This window comes from Argentina silus (genome assembly GCF_951799395.1).
Source record: "Argentina silus genome assembly, chromosome: 5".
NCBI lineage: Eukaryota > Metazoa > Chordata > Actinopteri > Argentiniformes > Argentinidae > Argentina > Argentina silus.
Window position 1 is genome coordinate 12,211,031 of NC_139659.1, and position 17,242 is coordinate 12,228,272.

The 17,242-nt window shown below is 45.4% G+C and overlaps 2 protein-coding genes across 6 annotated transcripts in view; both read left to right on the forward strand.

The window, feature by feature from the left end:
- grin1a (glutamate receptor, ionotropic, N-methyl D-aspartate 1a) overlaps positions 1-12,084 on the forward strand; it is a gene marked incomplete at both ends in the record, with an annotated part of 24,753 nt that extends 12,669 nt beyond the window's left edge. For 2 of the 5 annotated variants that reach the window (XM_083669744.1, XM_083669745.1), the window contains 8 exons: positions 1-52; positions 426-538; positions 814-962; positions 1,268-1,425; positions 2,203-2,364; positions 2,691-2,800; positions 3,112-3,257; positions 12,016-12,084. The exon at positions 1-52 is cut by the window's left edge and continues 67 nt beyond it. In XM_083669744.1, the coding sequence (XP_083525870.1) occupies positions 1-52; positions 426-538; positions 814-962; positions 1,268-1,425; positions 2,203-2,364; positions 2,691-2,800; positions 3,112-3,257; positions 12,016-12,084 (959 nt within the window). Of the gene's footprint in view, positions 53-425; positions 539-813; positions 963-1,267; positions 1,426-2,202; positions 2,365-2,690; positions 2,801-3,111; positions 3,258-7,156; positions 7,184-8,064; positions 8,179-12,015 lie in introns of all 5 variants that reach the window. The other 3 variants (XM_083669743.1, XM_083669741.1, XM_083669742.1) reach the window with 3 other exon arrangements.
- A 2,865-nt stretch (positions 12,085-14,949) lies between these two features.
- LOC310804510 (uncharacterized protein) lies at positions 14,950-16,789 on the forward strand. Its single transcript, XM_083669774.1, has 2 exons — positions 14,950-15,040; positions 16,095-16,789. Exon 2 carries the CDS (start codon positions 16,142-16,144, stop codon positions 16,502-16,504), a length of 363 nt encoding a protein of 120 aa, XP_083525900.1. The 5' UTR covers positions 14,950-15,040; positions 16,095-16,141; the 3' UTR covers positions 16,505-16,789.
- The last annotated feature ends 453 nt before the right edge of the window (positions 16,790-17,242 follow it).

Sequence of the window (17,242 nt, forward strand, 5' to 3'; positions counted from 1 at the left end):
GTCTGTCGGTGCATGTGGTGGCGGTGATGCTTTACCTACTAGACCGGTTCAGGTACAAGGGGAACCGTGTGTGTGTGTGTGTGTGTGTGTGTGTGTGTCTACCTGTGTGTGGGTGTGTGTGTGTATGTGTGTGTGTGTGTGTGTGTGTGTGTGTGTGTGTGTGTGTGTGTGTGCTCCTCCTGACCTCTCCAGATCTTCCTTCACTGTAGACTGGAGACGACAGCCGGAGGTGAAGATCGGCTCCAATCATTCCACTGCTCTGTTACCGTGCCTCCTCTGTCTCCTTTCCTTCTTTCCTTTCTGGGGTTCTGTCTCCCTCTTGCTTTGCCCCTCATGTGGACTCCCTCGCTGCCTAGGGTTGCCGGGGTTTTCCTCTCTGCCCTCTCTGTTATGTCCTCACTCTCTCCTGCCCTCTCTCTCTCCAGCCCGTTTGGAAGGTTTAAAGTAAACAGTGAAGAAGAAGAAGAGGATGCCCTCACCTTATCGTCTGCTATGTGGTTCTCCTGGGGAGTGTTGCTTAACTCCGGTATCGGAGAAGGTAACGCTAACGCTAACACAGCACAAACATAAACCGTCAGATTTACTGAATACTACTTCCTTATTCCAGTGAATACTGATATGTATCTGTTTAGGATACTGGTGTTAGCTATAAAAACATTTGTTATAGGGTACATGACATTAAATCATCGTTTTACAGTGAATACCCTCAATACACAACAGACTGTAGACTGTATGTGGACTATTTAAAGAACCCTTGATTATGCGGGACACACTGACATATTATTGTTTAATTCCGATCCTGTTATTATACAGGCGCACCGCGCAGCTTCTCAGCGAGAATCCTGGGTATGGTGTGGGCCGGGTTTGCCATGATCATAGTGGCATCCTATACTGCCAACCTGGCTGCCTTCCTGGTGCTGGACCGGCCTGAGGAGCGCATCACCGGCATCAATGACCCAAGGGTACACACCAAATATCGTACACCATGCTTAAATACCCATTGAAAGTGTAAAGTATATTTTGCGTAACCCACTACCGTTCAACGAATTGACTGTATTTGTTTAATTCATTACTAATCGTAGACGGTAGTAGCAGCAGTACGTAGGCTAACTGGTAACACTTTATACATTAATCTCCCTCTATAACTGTGTTATAACGCTGTAATTACTCTAATACCAACATTATACAGTACATGTCGTTACAAAGTAATTAGCATGTGCAAAAAGCCAGATGTAACGCCACGTCCCCCTCCTTGTCCCGCCTACAGCTGAGGAACCCATCGGACAAGTTCATCTACGCCACAGTGAAGCAGAGCTCTGTGGACATCTACTTCCGGCGGCAGGTGGAGCTTAGCACCATGTACCGCCACATGGAGAAGCACAACTACGAGAGTGCCGCCGAGGCCATCCAGGCCGTGCGTGACAAGTGAGTCACGGCCGTGCCGGGCCGGGCCGGGCCGACCCGGGGTAGAGTCGGCCGGCTGGTCAGTCAGTCAGCTGTAGAGAGAGAGGGGGGGGGGGGGTGGGGGGGGGGGGGAGAGAGAGAGAGAGGAGAGAGATAGTGAGAGAGAAAGAGAGAGAGAGAGAGAGAGAGATGCAGAGTCGGCCGGCTGGTCAGTCAGCTATAGAGAGAGAGAGAGGGGGGGAGAGAGAGAGGGGAGAGAGATAGTGAGAGAGAGAGAGAGATAGGGTCAGCCAGTCAATCAGCTATAGAGAGAGAGAGAGAAAGAGAGAGAGAGAGAGAGAGAGAGAGAGAGGGTCAGAGCCAGTCAGAACCTGGGGATCCTGGACCTCAGGACCAGCGGGACGCAGCAGAACCAACAGCGGTGCTCTCTCTGGTCCAGGCCCACGGTCCGGCCAAGGCAGAGCCAGGCTCAGAGCAGAACAGGCCTGCCCGTGTCAACAGCACCGACACCAGTGTGAGGTTGAGTTAACGTTGAGCTGAGGAGCACCCTTTTTCAGGTTGTACACCAGGCGAGCGTCTTTGAGTGGGGAATCCAATGGGGGACGCGAGTCTTCGTTCGTCCGGCATTGGATTTCATTTGGCTAAACGCGGCGGTGGTGGTAGATAATTGCTGGTAACGCTGACACACACGCTTGTGTGCGATTGGGGGGAGCCGACCCTAAATGTGTTTGTAAATCAGTGTACTGTTGCTTCGTAACCCCCTCCTCCCCCCCCACCCCTCCCCTCCCCCTCCCACAGCAAGCTGCATGCTTTCATCTGGGACTCTGCGGTGCTGGAGTTTGAAGCCTCGCAGAAGTGCGACCTGGTGACTACGGGAGAGCTGTTTTTTCGTTCGGGCTTTGGCATTGGCATGCGCAAGGACAGCCCCTGGAAACAGAATGTGTCCCTGGCCATTCTCAGGTCTGTCCCAGCCGAAGCATCATTTTACTTCATAACTTTTTTTGTTTCTCTCTCCTTTATTTGATCCTTTATTTTTTAGTCATCTGAAACACAACGCCTTGTGTCAGCTCTTCTCTCTCTGTATCTCCCCTCTCCTCCCCTCTGTCGGTCTGTCTGTCTTTCTTTATATCAAGTCTGTCAGCCTGTGAGTCGATGAGTTTGTCAGCCTTTATTGTTTCACGTGTGTCAGTTGCATTCTGGGATTGAGCGGCTCTAATGTGTGTCAATGCGGGGCGGTGTAATAACTGTGTCACCTCTACTCCCCAATTCCCCCCCACCCCCTGCAGTTCCCATGAGAATGGCTTCATGGAGGACCTAGATAAAACCTGGGTGAGATACCAGGAGTGTGACTCCAGGAGCAATGCACCAGCCACACTCACCTTTGAGAACATGGCAGGTATGGTCCCCCTCTTAATGGCAGAGAACCCTAAAAGTGATTGGACAAAAACTGCAGTGGTAAGGTGCTGTAGCCTTTTTTTTGTCCAATACCTTTTTATTTGTTGTTTTGGTGTGTCTGGTCTGTGGGTGTGTTGTTGTGGGTTAGATGTTGTCGTGACAACAACAACCTGTGAGCAGCTGAAGGATGGGCGACCTCTGACCTAGATAGACTGCAGTCATGGTCTGGGGTCAGAGGGCGCGGCTGAGTTTCAGAGCGACGACTCACCCCCCATCCCTGTGTCTGTCTCTCTCTCTCTCTATTTCTGACAGGCGTGTTCATGCTTGTGGCTGGAGGCATTGCGGCAGGGATATTCCTCATCTTTATTGAGATCGCATACAAGCGCCACAAAGACGCTCGCAGGAAGCAGATGCAGCTGGCCTTTGCGGCCGTCAACGTCTGGAGGAAGAACCTGCAGGTATGACACTCCCCCCTCCCAATCGTTCCCACAGGCACCCAGAGGGGAGAGGCAGAGGTGGTCTGTGAACGGCCCAACAAAGCCCCTCTACTCTGGGCATGCTTTCTTCTCCCTCTGCCCTCCGGGTCTCCTCTCGGTGTGTAACCCATCTTTTAATGAGATCACAATGACATCATGTCTTAGCGTGTTGGTGACAGTCTCTCACAGGGGGACCTCAGAGTGGTAGATAGGGGACGTTTCCTTATAGAGCACTCTGGCGGACCTCAAGGTCCTCGTGTTCCTGAGGCCTGTTCAGGGGGGGGGCCTCCCCCATGGCTCCGGTCCACCCACTGCCTCCCTCAGGCCAACGGCCCCCCATGTCTCTTGTCTGTCTGTGCCTGCAGGACAGTAAGGAGGCCTCTGGGAGCCAAGCCATGGGCCCCATCGGGACCCCCTCGTTAGTACGTAAAAATAATCTGAGCCATCTCCACCCCCACGTCACCCCTCGCTGTCAGAACCAGACCAAACGCAGAGGCCTTACATGGGAACATCTAAACTTAAAAAGGCATTCCACGTTCATGGCATGAGCCAGTAGTTAGAAGCTGCTGCTGCTGTAGCTGCTTTCACGCTTCGTAAGGTCAGATGATGTGGACATACAGGGGAAAAAGCTACACATAATTGGTACTGTATTCATGAATACAGGTAGAATCTCAATGAGACAATGAAATTATCGGATAAAACCAATCCTTTTTAATAGATAAATCACACATTTGAAAGTTTGGCAGAAATGCTACGGTAATACCAATCAGTTACTAACTATACAAATAGGTCAGACTGATTCAAATGTCAGGGCCCTCTTTCTGACCCAGACACTTAAGAACACCTATTCTACTATGCAGAATAGCACTCTGTTATGTGCTCTGTCCTACTCATGCAGTCCAGAGCCTGCGTGTCAGGGACGCCTTTAAAAACAGCGGCTGCTGTGAAGCTAATCAAGCAGAAAGCCGTTCGAGCTACAGCTGAGTTCTGTATAAGCTCCTCACAGTCCGTCGCTGAAGAACATGATTTGCCCTTAACTCCAATGTCTTCCACTGTGAAGACTTGGCGCACCCCCTGCCCCCCTGCCCCTCTCCCCTCCTTCCTCACGATGTCCTCCCCCACTGTGCAGCCTCAGCAGCAGGGCTCTGGAGTGCGGGGTTAGGAGGTGGAGGGGGGGGGGGGGGGGGGGGTCGGGGGGTTGGGTGGGGGAGGAGGGGGGGAGGGCACACGTGTCAGGCAGTGGACACTGTGTGCCTGTGATGTGGCTTTGGCAGCCCGCCTGCCCCATGCTGGCTCTCTGTAAAGCCCTTTACAAAAGGTCAGTGGTGGCCCTGCTGAATAGAGACAGCAGGGCTGGAGGAAGGTACGGTAAGATCACAGTCTCTCGTATCTGTACGTGCCTGTCCGCAAATCAATGTCCTTCTGAGACCGTCTGCCATCGACCTTACTACTGTATGTACCTGTTGTCCATGTCTTCATGTGGATGTACATTATAATACTAATATCAACACATACAGCAGATGAATGCATGCAGGCCCCCACTGACAAAGGAGAAGGATACGCAAACAATTTGGTCAATGTTATATATACTGTACTGGATATGTTTTTCGATCTGTGACATCTTTGATGAGATTTATGCATATTTTCAGTGCTACTGAGCAAAGATGGCCCCATCCATGCACAGCTGTGTCATTCACAGCACGCCCTAGAGCTAAGATGGGGCTCACATACTTTACATAAATCACTGTAGCCGTTCTTATTTCCCAAATGGGGCGTCGTGCATGGAGGAGAAGAAACTAGCGAAACCATTGAGTCCGTTAATACAGCTGTTATGCAGGCCTACATGAACATTCGCCAAACGACGTGGCTTCTCTTAAGGCCGTCAATGTGATTATTCAACAAGAGATCCATAGGAGTAACTCTACTGTGCATATACCGTAGTACTCTATATACCGACTAATACGATCAAGATGACAGTTTGTGTAGGCTCCTCCTTCCTTAATGGGAACTCCAACCAGGTGTCCAGACGTCAGCATTCATTTTGACTGCTTGTGTGTTTGTATGTTTTTATGTATGTATGTACTGTATGTTTACTTCTGCAGGTGGTGCATTTGCAAAGTGTTTGCACATGCACACCTTCCAAACCCAGGTTGCTACTGTAACTCCAAAGGATGTGCACTTCTGAATAAGCTGCCTGAGTCTCTCATTCCCTCTCTCTGCTGCTGCTTGCCTATAGTCCCCTCTCCTCTGTGAGGAACATCATCTACCACGACGCCCCCCCTCCCCCCCCCCCCCGTTCCCACTTTGCTTTTACTATAGCCAGAGAGGTTGTTCAAGTGCAAGTGCATGCATGGTTAGCAATGTGTGCTGCCGAAGCGACCCACAGTTTAACAGCAGCTACGCTAACCGTTAGCTTTATCTGTCTATCTGTTAGCCTACAACAGGCCTTATTCAGAAGTGCACTGCCTGTAAGCGGAGAAGATATCAGGGGATGAAATCAATGAAAATGTGAACCGATTCAGTGATGACGGTGTGGTGATGATGTAATAATGCACTCCAGTGGATGCCGTTTCCTCTTTGGGACAGGAAATGCAGCTTCAGCAAACTGTACGTGTCCAGTGTGACGCTTTCTCCGGTGGTCCCAGCATGCTTTGCATGGCCGGCCCAGCACCACCCCAGGGATCAGTGTTGCTCCACATCACGTGAGATCTGGACAATCACACTGCACCGACTAGTGTAAAAATGATTGGTGAACTTTTCACTTATTAGTGAAACAAAACAGAAACCTACGATAGAAAATAGATATGCTGAGTTGAAAATGCCCTTATGCCTTAACTTTTAAGCACCTCATCTATGGAATCTTAATATTGACCATTTACTAACATCTAGATGTCATCTCCCAACAGGAAAAACATTTTATTTGACCTTTTTCTCGCTCAGAATGGCGTGGGTGTCATGTCCATCACTACTCAGGCAATCACCTGCACCCATCTCCCACACCATCCAATAGTATCTCACCTCTTAATGCCGTGCCATAGAGAGTGTGTGAATCTGTGAGAATATGGGATGGTTTATGTGGCGATGCGTGACTGGAGTGGGGGCTAACATCATGTGACCTGATGAAAGATGTTCTGCAGGTCCAGGGCTGGCCTGGCCTGGGTGGACTGTCATGCTATTTGTTTTTTGTCTCCTCTTCTACCTCCTCCTCTCCTTCCCGTCCCCCCGACTCCCAAGGCCCATCCCATCCTCCTTCTGCATGTTCTCAGCTGAAATTCACACCACACTGCCCCGCCCGGATGGGCTTCCCTAACCCCAACAACTAACTCACCCTCGCACCTAACTAAACATCTAGACCTTAACCTAACCATCCCCCTAACCTTCCCTCCCCATTTAGACCACTAATAACAACTAATACTAATAGCTACTCAGAATCTCTCATGCAGTACTCATCTCATATGTCCATCCCACCCACACAAAAGACCTTGTGCAAACCTCTCCATCCCTGCACAAACTTTGTTCCATATACTCCCACCTAACTCCTCCCCATTAACTCATCCCATTCCCTAGTGTGTGGGGTGAATTTCCGTTATACCCGACCCCAGGTATAATGACTAGGGGCTTTAATTGATGACTAATTGTTGTTTTCTCACATTGGTATGCATTTTAGTGGCTCCCCTGCTTTTTCAAAGCATATATATTTCTATATTATACACTTTTTTTTAGGACTGCTTGGCTTTCGATGTTGGTGTTTCTTTTGCTAGCTTTTTATGCCCGCTCTTTTCGGTTCCCTTGGCTTTTGCTTCTGGATCTTAAAGTATAATGATCTCATAGCAAGATGCAGATGGATATTTATTTATTTTTCTTTTCTCCTCCCTATGCAGCCCTCTTCCTCTCTAGAGACTCAGGATGTAAGAATACCTCAATATAAGCTTTTGCACACAAACACCCAGGCTCTTGCTGTTGTCCTGTATACCTATAGAGGACTGAGAGTAGCTGTGGGGCACATTGATGGTATGAGGGAGGGAGGTCACAAAATTGACTTGTGAATAAGATGTTGTAAGGATATGGTTAAAGATACGTATTTCTGAAAACGGTTGGAGGAAATGCCTTTGAATATACAATATCAAGGGGGTCGAACCTCCACTGAATACAGTTGATTCTGTTGACTGATATGTAGTAGCATACTGGCTATATTGTTGATCCTAACCTCCTTGATCCAAGTTAATCTTTTTTTTTCTTTGAAGGGGGTGAGCCTTGGGTTGAAGGGGTTGAGGAGTGTGTGTTTGGGGGTGGTGTTGCTCAATGACAGATGGGTGTGCAGGTAGAATGTGGTGGTTCTTTCAAGAAGCGTAGGACAGGTATCACCAACACACCTTCCAGGTAGTCATCACTCAAACCATTCCAATGCATTTCTAGGGGCATGGGGGTATTTGGATGTGTCAATGCTTGGCTAGGGACTTTCCATCATGTCCAGCCCCACTACTGTGAAATGGCTAACTTAACAGTGTAGAGTAGTGTCCGAGAGCATTCGTTGAAGATTGGACAGACTGAGTAAAGTCCTTAAAGTTGAGCAAATCACCTTATACCCCCTTAGAGTATCTACCAGAGGCCTCTTTCAACCAGGACCCTCACTTCCTCAACCCTAGACAAAGAAAGGCAAGGGGGAGAGGGATGGGGGGAGGGTTGTGGAGAGAGATTGATTTGGTTGGGTGGGTGAGACTGAAACCAAGGTATCACCCCACCCTCAAGAATATGAATAATTTTTCTACATACTGTATATTTATTTTAGGATAGGAAAAGTGGTAGAGCAGACCCCCCCGACCCCAAAAAGAAAGCCTCTTTTAGGTCCATCAGTACCTCCCTGGCCTCCAGCATCAAGAGACGTAGGTCCTCCAAAGACACGGTAAGGAGATGAAGAACCAACACAACTTCCCTTACTCTTCCCCTCTCTCTTTATTCTCTACCTCTGTCTCCTCTTCTCATCTCTTTCACTCTCTCCCTTTTCTCTTGCCTCTGTCTTTTCTACCGCCATCCCCCCCATCTCTGGTTGCCAGAGAGTCCCATTCCTCTCACCCATCTCTCATGGCTTAGCAGCCATGGCCACATGTCTCTGTCAGTCAGCCATCGATCAGCCATCCAGATGCCATCTGTAGGTTAACTCCCCCTACAGGACAGTAGGCAGCAGTGCATGAGGCAGGAGGCAGGAAGCAGGGGGCAGGTCAGACCAGGACAGGGACTGGTGCTGAGGCTGGTGCACTGGCTGTGGGGAGAGCAAAGCCAGGGCTGTGCTGGGGATGATGGGGTTAGTTGATATGGCGCTGGAAGAGGAGAGGCCGATACAGCAGTCTGTGTGTTGTTTGTTTGGGCTGCTCTTCCTCCCTGCCCTGCCACTGATATGGACATGGTCTTGAACAAGTGTCTCCTAAAGTGTTTTGGTGATGTGTGTGTATTTGTGTTTGTCTCCTGTCCCTTTGATTGCTTGATCCTTGTTCAATCCATCCTTTTTTTCCATTTAAAATCCTGCACTCCTTTTTGTTTTGGTTTGTTGTTTGGTTTTGATTTCAAAGCATGCGCCAATGTTATGCCATTTGCTTTGCGGATAGTAATGATGAGTCCTAAAAACAAACTAACATGTCTATTTTTACCTACAGACCATCTATTTCAGGATTGTCCCGATGGAGTTGTATTATAAGATCTACTGTGTGCAAATTTTGCTTTGTCATGTTAAGTTTGTCATATTTGTTACCATATTGTCTTCAGAAAGGCTTAATTTAAATGTCCTCATTCTGTCAAATTTTGCATGCCTCTTATCTAAAGGGTCTATTTCTAGGTGGCGACGGCTGCAGGTTGTTTGATTGTTTCTTCCTCTTTCCGCCTCCCTCGGCTTGAGGTTCTTCAAAGCTTCAAACTCTTATTGTGTCAGCAGCCAGGTTGAGACTCACTCTAGAACTCTATTTTGACGGAGGCCTCTTCCTTACTGCTGCACAATAACAGTGTGAGATTATCTTGTTTCCTCCACAGTGCAGCAATTGGAGTGGCCTGCTCATTGGTGTGTTGTGTGTGTGTGTGTGTGTGTGTGTGTGTGTGTGTGTGTGTGTGTGTGTGTGTGTGTGTGTGTGTGTGTGTGTGTGTGTGTGTGTGTGTGTGTGTTGAGGGGGGTGGGGGGGGGGACTCTCTTACACAGATGAGGAGTGTCATGTCCTGACAGACCAGTGACCTGCAGCGCTCTCTGCTCTGCTGTTCACCCAGACTTAGCTGGCTGATGAAATGGGTCTGGAGCTAGTTCAGGGGGTTCACATATATCTCAAAGTGTTTTCCCAGCATTTTGTCTTGAAGATTTTTTATGTATTTATGTTATTTATTTATTTTATTTGCACACACACACAATAACAAATGAAAGACAAAACTAACTTGTGTAGGGGAGGTTTAGAAACCTGGTGGGGCTTGTCAAGAAGCCTCCCCTAAAAAGATTCTACATGTACAGCGTTATTACAGCCAGGCCAACAGGTCACAAAAGTTCCATGTAATTCTGTTTGATTTCTCCATGTTTTATTCTCTTGCTCTTATGTCTGGCGTGACATTGACAGCATATAGATGTTTCTTCTCTGATTCAAACCAATACTCCAACTCTTGCCACTTGCTCTCCCCCTGAAGATGTTCAATAGAATTGCTCAAGTATTGGAGTGAAGAAGATTGGAATGACCATTGTTGATGCGTCAGTGGGAGGGTTGGGATGCTGGTTTTGGGGGTTATCACTCTCTTCAACAAAACCTGGTGAAATAGAGAGACCGCATAGGATACAGCCTAAACAGATGCTCTTAAATGAAAATGTGCCATCCTCAGTCTTTTGACCATTATTTTTGATTTTATATAAGTGTTCTTATTTTATATTAATGGATATAAATGGACTTTTGAGTGTCAGTGTCCCTCACCCACATGCCACACTGCTCCTCTCTCCCTCTGCAAGCATGTCAATACTCTAACTGTTGTCATGGTAGCAGTAGTAGTTGTTGTGGTAGTAGTACTAGTAGTTGTTGCTGTCATAGTAGTAGTCGTACTGTAGTTGTGGTAGTATTAACAGGTACTATAACGAAGTAGTCATTCATTGTTGTAGCGTTGATGGTAGTAAAATGTTGAAGTGTCTCTCTTTTGCTGGTCCACCTTCTCCCACTGGGGGTGCTGTAAGTGGAAACACTCACAGCTGGCCCCAATGTACAGTACATGGGGAGGCACAGGGGTTGTAAGCTTTGTGATGATGCAACTCTGAGGCCTAAGTGATGGGACATCCTCTATAACTGAAAAATAATCAGGGGTTTTCCTATTGTAATATCTGAAGTGGATGTTGACGTGACTTAGGATGGTAGTTGTATCATAACAACTTATTAAGCTCATATGCTTGAATGCTTGAGTAGAAGCATTATAACACAGCCTAAAATGAGAGACACAATATCATTAACCTGAATATTAATCTTTATGCAATTTCTAAATTTACTGATTTGCGAAATTAGCGGGGAAAATAGATTTCGTGAGAAATTACATTTTGGGTTTTTGTGAAGATAAAATGGATGTTGTGTGGGTACTGTATTACATGGTGGATCATAATTGGCTTGTTCTAAAGTGACCCTGTTCTGAAGAGGAAGCTCTCATACTAAAGTATGAAACATTCAAAAGTCTCTTTACATTGAATCAGGTTTTTCCAACATAACACTGTAAATCGGAATCTAGGAAAAGTAAGTTGGATTTCGATTGACTTGTTGGAAACCTCTCTGATGACAAGGAATGCCCTGAAGAGAGCATGATTCAGCACAGTTAAGTATGTTCAGGATAGGCAGGAGAAAGCTTCACAAAAAACAATTCATATTTTGCAATATCAGTTGATTCCCATATTTACAATGGATAAGGGATGCTCCAAGGTGATTGCAGTGGTTTGTGATACTGCTGCCTCAATCTCCCCAGCGACCATCCTCAGCATTGTAAAATATGGTTAACTGCCATCATGCCAGAGGCAGATTACACATTCAAAACACTTCTAGGTTATACAATTCCAAAGTCACAGTTCCCATAGTAACTGAGCACCTGCATGGGTTGGGTGAGTTTTTGCTATACCCAGCACTGTAGATGCCCATTTTAAGACACTCTGCTTATCAAAAAGCACAGTGAATTCAGGACTGGAGGTAAGAATCCGACTGCACATGGCAATCTGAACCAGCCCAGATGGCACTGAGGCTCAATCCTAATGAATCTTCCCCAACAAAAGCGGCTAAAAATAGACAATGTCTGCATGCAAATGATAAATGACTTTGGGTAAAATAAGCTGTCTATTTTACTCATGGGTCGTAAATGATTGACCATTCATGTAAGGCGAGGTTCAAAATGGCTGGTTCAAATGTGCTCCCTACCCCCAGGACCTTACCTCCACTCCACTGTAGTCAAACGATAACCCACCTCAGGCAGAGCTACCAAACATGACCCTACTGCACTACGACAAGGATGCATCCGACCCTCAGTGGGAAACAGGGAAACACTCTTATCCAATCTCATTCAAATCTGCCTTTGGAGGGTTAACGAACACATCTGCTTCTATGATTTCAACAACTGAAATGGAGCAGAAGTGTTCTGTTATTGCTTTTTTTTTTTATTATAAAAAAAAAAAAAAAAAAAGAGCAGGTTTTGTGTTCAGGTGCAGCGTAGAGTGACTGACACATGTCTCCCTCCTCCCCTGTTGTCTTCGTCTCCGCAGCAGTACCCGCCCACTGACATCACGGGACAGCTCAACCTGTCCGACCCGTCCGTCAGCACGGTGGTGTGAGAGAGAGAGAGAGAGAGAGAGAGAGAGAAAGAGAGGGAGAGAGAGAAAGAGAGAGAAAGAGATTCGCTCCCCGAAGAGAGAGAGAGAGAGAGAATCGAGGGAAGGAGCGAGTCTCCACCCTCCTGAGTCGTGGATCCATCCCAGCTGAAGCTTCTCTACGGTGGAGCCTCATGGAACGAAGCCCTAAAGATGAACTGGTCTAGACACCTTGCACCTGTTAAAGCTGGAACTAGTCTGTCATGAGACAGCTCTAGGGTTCTGAGCACACAGACACACATACACACACATACACACACAGACACACACAGACACACATACACACACATACACACACAGACACACACACACACACACACACACACACACACACACATACTGTTTTGTTTGTTTTCCCTTTTCATGCTCAGCAAACTTGTGCTTATAGTAATTTTTTTTGTCTAATTTGACTTAATACGAACATTATGATGTTTAATATAACTACTACTTATCTTTACACAATCAATTTTACTGTTTTAGAAAATCTGTTTAGTTACATGACTTATTGTATGTAGACAAACAAGATTGAACATAAGAACTGTACATATCATTTTCCGTTTTCAAACAAGGGACTAGATCTCCCAATACTATCAATTATTTCTCAGTATGTAGTACAGAAGGAGAACTTTGATGGATATCAACCTTAGTATTTTATCAAGAAATACCTTTTAACTCCTCATATTTAAACATTTTAGATATGTATTTGTTAAGTTGGGCAAGTCTAAATAGCGAGGAAGTGAACTTGTGTGACTATAATACTTAATGCGACAAAAGAGACGGCCGCAGCATGTTTTGTGAATGCATAGGTGCAACTGAGAATTTATTCAATGCATTATTTGTCCATATACTGTAGTGTTATCACTGGAAATGCTGTTTATGGAAATACTTTGTGGTACTTTGCAACACTCTCTAACTGCTGTTCTCTAGTCGCTCTGGTCACAAACAACGGCCTACAACAAAAATGGTGATCTTTGTTGACATTGTATAATTTTCCCCACTAATCATTTGTAGCTTTCAAATGCATGCTTGGTTAAGACTATTATATTCCACTAGAGTTATTTATCATCCCCTTCAAAATGGTCAAATGTTAATGTTTTGGCCAATCTACTGAGATTCTTACATCCTTGACCACAGGGAATGTGGCAATAGTTAAACTCTTTGGTGAAAGGACAAGTAGGTTTATGGTTGTTAATCATTAAGATGAAGTCTGTGTGGTCAGAGGTGCAGGGAAAGGACAATGTTATCTGACAAGATAATGCTCTACTCAGATATTCTCTGAGTCACTGTCGTAAGCCATATGTATGGGAAGACCCTCTCTCTCCATCTCTCATGATCCGTCTTTCTCATTTCCAGTCTGAAGGGGTGCATCAAAGGGCCAGGTTTTTCACCCAACCAACCACTTGGTCTTTCATGCAAAACTTCCTCCCTGTGCACTGCTACTGTCAAACCTCTAGTTTGCGCTGCGAGAACTTTTACATGAAAGAACACCAAGTGAATTGATAACTCGGCTTTACTTGCAGTTCTGGGGCTGTGAGGTTGTGTATTGTCCACATTGGTTAGTTGCAAAAACGGGCCGTTTCCCAAGCGCTGGAGATGAGAAACAACTTGAAATACTAACTAACTAACTCTCCCTTTCTGGCTTAGCACTGCGCAGCACTTTAACATGACGACATTCCCATATGGTTCCCACGAAGACAAGTGATAAATATTCAGTATGCCCACATCAAAGCCCCAATGAATACTGTCTGATAGAAAAGATCTCACAAGAGAGATACTGTTATGGTTATAGTATGAGTGTCTCATACATGCAGACAAAGTTGTCAGTTTTTCATTTGATTGGTGACCGAGTTTTTGATGAAAAAGCTTGATTTGTAGATTGTAGTCCATCACTAGACACAACACACTTTTCTGTACAAAGCACTAAAACAGCATTTAGTTTCTGAATGTGAATTGTTATCATTTATATGGTTACCTCTGGTCATGTTATCAATTTGGCCTATGCATGCTTATGTATTTATCAGTATTGTTTTTTGTTTTCTTGGATGCCTATTGATTATTGACCATGCAAATTGATTTAGTTCTCTGAAATGTATACACTGAATGCAATGTAAATAGAATTTGATAGGCCTAGATGGGCTTGAAGAGAATTGCACTGCATTATTACTGAAGAAAATGTATGTCACTAACACACACACACAAACACACACACACACACACACACACACACACACACACACACACACACACACACACACTTTGAAGTATAACCCATTAGGGGAAGAACCAATAATTTTTACCTCTTCAATTGTAAGGGTGATTATTTTCAATTTAATTATCATGTTTGTATAGATGCACTTGTAAATAAAATGTACCTATTGCCAAATGTAATCAGTGAACAACTTGTTTTTATTCACATTTACACCATAAACATAATTTGCTTTGGTGACATTTTCCATTATACAATTTATATAGGCCTAATATCACTTGGTGTTAGATTCCCTATACATGTTTACCAGCGTATTTTTTCATAGACGCCAAACCTGTTTTTCTTTCACTTGTTTTTCTTCCACTTCTCTGTGTGAGTTCAGTGGGTTAATGGTGGGTGCGCTTCATCCTTTCATCTAGCGTGCCATATGAGCACAGTTAGCACAGTCCCAGACCCACGCGTGGCACAATCAGTCCACACGGGGCGTCAAGCAACATAAATCGAGCGCATTCAGGTGGCTGTTGGCGATGCCGCTCAGGTAGAAAGTGGTTGTGTCGATAGAAGGGGTGTGGCTTACCTCTCCACCATCCTCTTGTTTTCAGAAGAGGTACAGTCTGTGAGGATTTATAAACAGGGGTTGTTAGGGTCATATATATCTAGACTAACACTGCCGCAGTTGTTGCTGTTGCTTCGTCGACGGGGAGTGAAACTGAGGTATGACCTGACGAATTTTGCACACAAATACATCGACGAAAACAGAAAGAACACACCGCCGCACTCTATCGCTGGATAAAAAAAAAAAACTTAAAAATAGCACACTTGTTTGTTGTGTTGTGCTTTCTTACAGAAAGTTCAAATTAAGTAAAAATACTCAGATTCTTCACGTGGCCGTTAATGTTGTCAACTCCTTACTAGTGTTGTCACGATACCAACGTGTATCACGATTTCGATTCTTAAACGATACCACGGCAACCAAAAAGTAAAAGAATATGCTAGAATCAGGGAAAGTAAAATAATATCCTATTAAATGACAGAACATGGAAATTCATGTTTTCACGTGATTAGCTATCAGACCTATTCGCTGACCTGTCGTGACTTGAACTCCTTGAAGAGCTCAGGAGGCCTTCTAAAGGAAAGATGCTTGGCTAAGTGTGACGTGTTGCCCCCCTTGGACTGCATGGCCTTGTATCTTATCTTTTACAAATAGCCTTTGGATTTCGGTCGGCTCGTCGTCATCATTGGCTCTATAAGCAAAGTAATGTCTCTTGTGGCATACTTTTTTATCAACAAGCTGGGGAAGGCCAGCATCGACACTTCTCTTTCCTCCTTGTCAACAACGCGAGTGCTATGGCTCAGCGTTGTCTTTCCCAGCCACACGCTCACTACGCGTGCAGAACGCATGCCCCCGTGAGCATCTCGACAAATTACACTTATAAGATAATATTCCGCACAGCTCAAAGAAAATACTGCGTCAGGCAGTTATGGTAAAATAAAATAAAAACTGCTCTAAATTGTCTTAGTATAGAACCGTTTTCAAAGCAGGGTATCGTGATACTTTTGTAGAACCGGTACATCGGGCAACACTACTCCTTACATGGTGATTAACTGTTCCCTATACACTCAACCTACACTGACTTACAATGACAGCATTTCGAGGCTCTGGTGTAGCCAGGCCTGTCAGATCTGTCTCACACAAAAATGTCATAATGGTCTTTCATAACAAAAGTGCTAAAGGGGCAACAGGTGTTGATTGTCTTGTTTTTTCCAGACCTGCCTGCTTAGAGAGAGAGAGTGATCTGCTGTACCAGAGCTAGGATGGGTGAGACCGAGCTATGGGTCAAAGTTAAAGTACCGTGGGAAGAGCCTCACCACCATCGTCCCCTGGTCATCTGGATCAAACGCTGGCTGTGGTACCACCCTGTCCCCCGACCCCTGGAGGCTGATGGGGAGAAAGACCCAGCTGGACAGACGGTCCAGGTCCCCCGCACCACCACCTCCTGCTGCTCTCGCCAGCGCCTCCTCCTGGCCCTCATCCTCACCGTGGCCTTGGTCTTCATGGGTCTGCTCCTGCTGTTGAACTACAAGTGCATCAAGGTGTGGCACCTTTGCCAAGGGGACTGGTACTCTGGCTTCCCTGTGATGGGAGGGCCAGACAAGGGCCAACACAACACTCCATGACAAGATACTTGTGATGATGATCAAATGGTGCAGCCTTTCCTCAAGCTATTCAGTGTTTTATCAGTTTTTTTTTAAGGAAAGGGTAGTTCACGCACCTCAAACTGGAATATACCTCTTTTTTTTTTTTAGAGAATCGTTGTACAGCTGTTGCCAATTATTGGAGCTGTTTTGATTTCTTGAAGTTCTTAAAAAAATTGTTGATGTGATATTATCTGTTCTTAACATGTTGCTGTACAAGATGTTACTCCGTTAAATGTTACTTTTGTTCCCCACGCCTCTGTTATTGGCTGCAATGTTATATTATGTGTTCTTAACATGTTTCTGTACAAGATGTTAATAAATACAATTTTACTTTTTTCCCCCACCCCTCTGTTCTTGTCTGCAGGTCTGCTTTTGTCATTATTGTATTTTACCACTAGGGGGAGGTATTGTCCATGCATGAAATATCAGAGAACTATCCCTGAGGGGTATATCACACAGCATTGACATTACATTTACATTTATGGCATTTAACAGACGCCTTTATCCAATGCGACTTACAACAAATACATTTGATGAAGTAAGTGAATCATTTATCCATCAGTTATCATGAGAAAAAGTAATCTAGGACCAGGGGGGTAGTGGGGATGAAGAGGTCTTTCGGAGGAACGGTTAAGATGTAGCCTGAAGAGATGGGTGGAGATGCATTTCAAAATGTATCATAGGAAACCAATGGTCCTAATAGAAACCCATTTTAAT